The sequence below is a fragment of the Arachis duranensis genome, chromosome 6, assembly GCF_000817695.3.
Source record: "Arachis duranensis cultivar V14167 chromosome 6, aradu.V14167.gnm2.J7QH, whole genome shotgun sequence".
Classification (NCBI taxonomy): domain Eukaryota; kingdom Viridiplantae; phylum Streptophyta; class Magnoliopsida; order Fabales; family Fabaceae; genus Arachis; species Arachis duranensis.
The window spans coordinates 25754426-25760145 of record NC_029777.3 but is presented as its reverse complement, the minus strand read 5'-3'; the positions used below and the strand labels follow the sequence as shown (position 1 = coordinate 25760145).

The 5720-nt window shown below is 38.0% G+C and overlaps 1 protein-coding gene across 3 annotated transcripts; it reads right to left on the bottom strand.

Moving 5' to 3' along the window:
- Nucleotides 1–96: 96 nt before the first annotated feature.
- On the bottom strand, nt 97–5457 carry LOC107493456 (uncharacterized). 3 transcript variants are annotated; one of them, XR_001592965.3, is made up of 4 exons: nt 5017–5457; nt 3951–4529; nt 3727–3860; nt 97–234 (listed from the first exon to the last, which is right to left on the bottom strand). XR_001592965.3 is itself a non-coding variant. In XM_052262732.1 (2 exons), exons 1-2 carry the CDS (start codon nt 5240–5242, stop codon nt 152–154), a joined length of 309 nt encoding a protein of 102 aa, XP_052118692.1. In that variant the 5' UTR covers nt 5243–5457; the 3' UTR covers nt 100–151. The 3 variants fall into 3 exon arrangements, 1 of the variants encoding a protein (XP_052118692.1); XR_008010409.1 differs by lacking the exons at nt 3727–3860; nt 3951–4529; nt 5017–5457 and adding an exon at nt 345–561; XM_052262732.1 differs by lacking the exons at nt 3727–3860; nt 3951–4529 and having other exon boundaries at nt 100–234.
- Nucleotides 5458–5720: the final 263 nt, after the last annotated feature.

The window sequence follows — 5720 nt, the reverse complement described above, 5'->3', positions numbered from 1 at the left end:
GTTCAATGCCAAGTTACGTCGTCAATTTCCGAACAAAGTATGGACTATTATATATTGCTGGAAAGCTCTGGATGTCTACTTTCCAACGCCGTTGAGAGCGTGCCAATTGGAGTTCTGTAGCTCCAGAAAATCCATTTCGAGTGCAGGGAGGTCAGATTCCAACAGCATCAGCAGTCCTTTTGTCAGCCTTTTTCAGAGTTTTGCTCAAGTCCCTCAATTTCAGCCAGAATTTACCTGAAATCACAGAAAAACACACAAACTCATAGTAAAGTCCAGAAATGTGAATTTAACATAAAAACTAATGAAAACATCCCTAAAAGTAGCTTGAACTTATTAAAAACTACCTAAAAACAATGCCAAAAAGCGTATAAATTATCCGCTCATCAGTGCTACTCCTTTAGGAGTTTGATATTGAGATTAAAGACAGGAAAGGGTCAGAAAATTAAGTAGCTGGCCACTTTTCCAGGATTAAACCTGAAGAGGGAGTGCAACCACCCACAGCTGTGACTGAGACAATTTTAGATGAGCAACTATTCCTCATTCAGCAGGCTCCATGGTTTGCAGACACTGCAAATTACAAAGCCATGAATTTCATCCCAAATGAGTACAGTAAACAACAAGTGAAAAAGCTACTAACTGATGCAAAGTACTATTTTTGGGAGGAACCATACCTTTTTAGAAGTTGCTCAGATGGTATAATCCGGAGACGTGTTCTAGATGAGAAAACACAGCAGATTCTTTGGCACTGTCATGGCTCTGATTATGGAGGCCACTTTGGTGGTGAAAGGACAGCTACAAAGGTCCTTCAGAGCAGTTTTTACTGGCCGACTCTCTTCTGGGATTCAAAAGCATTTGTGAAGAACTGTGACAGATGTGAAAGAGCTAAGACTCTCCCTGCCAACCATGAGATGCCACAACAAGGGATTCTTAAGATTGAGTTGTTTGATGTGTGGGGTATTGACTTCATGGGACCTTTTCCTCCCTCATATTCCAGCAACTATATCTTGGTGGCAATTGATTATGTGTCCAAATAGGTGGAAGCTGTGGCTCTGCCCACCAATGATGCCAAAGCGGTGATGAGCTTTCTTCAGAGATATATTTTCAGTCGGTTTGGTGTCCCAAGGATACTCATTAGTGATGGTGGAAGTCACTTCTCTAATAGAGAGATGGACTCACTTCTACAGAGGTATGGAGTCTGCCATAAAGTGGCAACCCCCTATCACCTCAGACAAGTGGACAGGTTGAGGTCTCTAACAGAGAACTCAAGAGGATTCTGGAGAAGACCGTCAGTATCTCAAGGAAGGACTGGTCTAGGAAGCTTGATGATACTCTCTGGGCATATCAGACAGCTTACAAGACTCCTATTGGCATGTCCCCTTATCAGTTGGTCTATAGTAAAGACTGTCACTTGCCAGTGGTGCTGGAGCATAAAGCTTACTGGGCAATCAAGTTTGTGAACTTTGATGCTCAAACTACAAGAATAAAGAGAATGCTTCAGTTGAATGAGCTTGATGAATTCAAATATTTAGCCTATGAGAATGCCAAGCTCTATAAGGAGAGAACTAAGATATGGCATGACAAAAAGATTGGCATCAGAGTCTTTGAGCCAGGTCAGAGGGTGCTTCTGTTCAATTCAAGGCTCAAACTCTTTCTCAGAAAGCTGAAATCCCAATGGTCAAGACCGTTTTTGGTTACCAGAGCATCACTGTATAGTCATGTGGAGATTCAAGAAGAGAATTCTGACAGAAAGTTTACAGTTAATGGCTAGAAGTTGAAGCACTATCTTGGAGGTGAGATTGATCGCTATAGGTCCGCTCATCTGCTATACTAGCAGAACTAACCGTCAAGCTAGTGATGTTGAAAAAGCGCTTGTCGGGAGGCAACCCGATGTTTTCGTATCCTTAAGTTTGAATTTTAATTTGATTGTGTTTATTTGTTTAGTTTTGTTTGCATCCCTACTATTTTTCCTTTGTTTTACATGTGTTTTGATCATGCAGAATATTAAGAACATGAACCAGTACATTTAGAAGAATTTTTAATCACCCTGGGAATGTCTACTATAGACTAGGTGGTGCCAAACTTGGACTTTCCAAGTTTGGCGCCGGACATAACGCGCAACTTGGCAATTGCACTCTGGAAGGGTGGCGCCAAACTTGGGATATCCAAGTTTGGCGCCACATGACATGCACAATTTGGAGGTGGCAGTCTGGAGGGGTGGCACCAACTCCAAGTTTGGCGCCACTAACAAGCCTTTTATGGAGCATACTTTCTGCCAAGGGGCACCAAACTTGGCTCCCCTGGAATTTGACTTCAGATTTCTTAAAAAAAAAGAATAGGGGTGGCGCCAAACTTGGGCTGCACCAAGTTCGGCGCCAGGAGGAGCATTACCTTTCGGGGGTTATGGTGCCAAACTTCCACTTTCCTGAGTTTGGCGCCAGACACACAATTTTGGCCAATTCCAAACCAAATCCCACATAATCCAACCAATCTTACCCCAAATCCTTTCATCTGGTCCCCACCCATCAAAACCTTCCCAAATCAATTACCATATACTCTTTTTTTTCAAAGCCCTCGCCCATTTACCAGATACCCATGACCTTGTCCTCTTCCTCNNNCCCAATTATTCTTTCCATTACCCAATAGCCTCTTGTGATTCCTCCCTCACCAAACACCCTCCTGATTCGCTTTCCCTTATTTCATTCCCCACACATCCCTTTCCAACCATAACCCCTCCTATGTATGTCACGTATCCTGTTAAGTCCAAATAATTAGAAATTTAGGAAAAATTGTTTTCAAGCTATTGTTCAAGTAAAGAGCTTTTCCAAGTTATACAAGAACTCAATTAGAACCAGGGTCATACTTCCGTTCCACCCAGATTCATAAGATAAAGGACAAAAACAATTCTTGAAATCGAAATCAGTACATGAATTAAAATAGAAAAATAATAGTATCAATTCATACAATAGACAGAGGTTATTATCTCTTCTCTTATACACCTCATTCCGCAATTTACAATTTTTCAGAATCCTGGTTATCTCTCTGAACCATGAGCAACTAAACCTCCACTGTTAAGGTTATGAGCTCTGTTTATTCTATGGATTAATATTATTACTGTTTTATTTTAATTCATGTATTGATTTCAATTTCAAGAATTATTTTTGTTCTTTATCTTATGAATATGGGTGGAACGAAAGTATGACCCTTGTTCTAATTGAGTTCTTGTAAAACTTGAAAAAGCTCTTTGCTTGAACAACAGCTTGAAAATCATTTCTCCTAAATTTCTAATTATTTGGACTTAACGGGATACGTGACATATAATCCTCTTATATTTGGGTAATTAGGATTTCTGTGGCATATAAACTAAAATTGAACTTAACCTTCTGATTGAAATCAAGTGACCAAGGAATTGGCGGTTGATGAAGATTAGAGGAGACTAAAAAGGTCTAAGAAATTAGGGTTTAGTCAAATATAGTTTGCCATGAATTGAATGTTGCATGATTAAAATAGTTGGTAAGAAAAGTTAATCTAGAAAATAAATATCTCTGAAGCCTTAACTGTTCTCTCCATATATTTCGCAACCCATTTACTGCTTGTTTTCTGATATTCTGAATTTACTGTTAATGCTTTCGAACTCTCAAAACACCATTTTTTGTTTGTCTAACTAGGTAAATCATTCAATCATTGTTGCTTAATCCATCAATCTTCGTGAAATTGACCCTCACTCACCTGAGGTATAACCATCATAAGAAGGTGCCAATAAAATAGGTTTTTACTTGCTCCGGAGCCTCTTTGCTCACATGGTGCCAATTTCCATCAAAATCAATGTATGTTAGAGCAGTCCTCTTAATTCCAGCTTAAGCCTGGTCAGTCAAAACATTAAAATTATGAGTTAAATTAAAACATTTTATATGTGTTCTTCTTGTCCTAAAGAGTGGTTTTGCTATATTTACCTCCTTTGGATCAGCAAGCATCCTAACAATTGCAGCATCTATAGCATCTTGATTTTCGGTCCTAGAGGCCCTTGCAGCAAGAAGGATAACATACTCCTTCTCAACACCCTTAGCAAATACCTCAATCAAGTTTCTATCAACACTGAGCTTATTCAATGTCAAGGTTACAGTTTTGTCACTGCGTAGGACATCCATCCTAGCCATTTCCTCAATAGTCATCAAACATTTCGTGCATTTGAGCAAATGAAGAAGTTACCAATTGCTGTAAGCACTTTCTAGAAGTGTCCAACTTGGTTAGTGCTGTCCACCAAGTAAGCCGCTATACCAAAGGAGGTGTGTAGACCAGTGGCCATCACAACTGCTTCTATCTCATCCTTCTTAACTGTTGATCTAGAAAATACTTCATCAGTGGGGTTCTTGGTCACTAGAAGAGATTCTTCTGTTAAAGCAAACTAATCAACACTTAGAAGATTGTCCTCGAGAAGACAAGCATCGGCCGGAATGATATCTCCTAATTTAATGTTGATTATGTCTCCTGGTACTAAAATTGCCGCATCTTGTTCACTCCAGTGGCCATCTCTTAAAATACGCAATAGAAAAAAGATAACTTGCACTAAATAAATAACAAAGTAACAATAACTAATTGACCATTTAATTAGATCTAAAATCATTTAGAATTTTGACAAAGAAAATAAGAAATATTTTAAAAGTAAAAGTTAATTTTCCATAAGGTTTCAATTTGTGATACAAGCATATATGATTAGATGCGCCAGAAGCAGTAAGTAAAAACTCATAGTTAAACGTAACCTTCATAAATAAATTTATGTTTTTAGCACAAATAATTAGAACTAAAAATTATAACCAGATAATTAGAAAAAAATATCAGAACCAAAAAAATAGAATGAATAACAAAAACAATAAGAACATAATCAAAACCCTAAACCAAAACTCAGAACCAAAAATAAATATTTATAACAAAAAATTAAAATTTAAATCTGTTTAGAATCAACAATAATAACAGAACCATGAGAGATGCAGAGATTTCAGAAGACTCCAAATACAATACCAACAGTGACAAGAACATCAAGCAGGACCGCCAGTGATGCAACCGGTAGCAGCAGCAGCCACTGCACAAAGCTTATGGCAAAAGAAATCAAAGAGCGGTAGAGAGATGCTGGATGGTGAGATGACGGAGACGATGGGGCTAAAACCGAAGAGACAATGAAGACGCTAGATGGAGACCATGACAGTGCTAGAAAAGCAGCAACGCAAAATAAAATGCACGAGCGCATTGTGGGCTGGATGAGGGTGCGACTGTAATGGAATCTGCCATCGACAAAGAGTGTTGAGCCTCTAGTGGGAGCGTGAGAAGTGTGAGAAACCTGGAGAGTGAAAGCTGGAGGGTGCGGCGCTGGAGTGTGATGTGTGTGTTAAGGTTAAGTTTTAGTGGGGCAAAGGATAGTGCAGTAGTGCAATAGTGCGGGCTAGGCATGTTTAGCCACAATAGATGAGGAAATTACTAGAGATAATGAGATTTTTATTTTTTAATTTGAAATAGTGAGAAGGGCACCTATATGCGTTTTCAATTTTTGAAATTAAATGTTTTTTGAATTAATATAACTTATTTTATTTTTTGAAATATTATTTTTTTGTTTTAAAATTTTTATTTTAATTTTTTAAAAAGAATTTACGTTTTAAAAAATCTTTTATAAAATAAATAAAACTTTTTAAAAATTTATATAATGATATATATCATATAAACAAATAGTA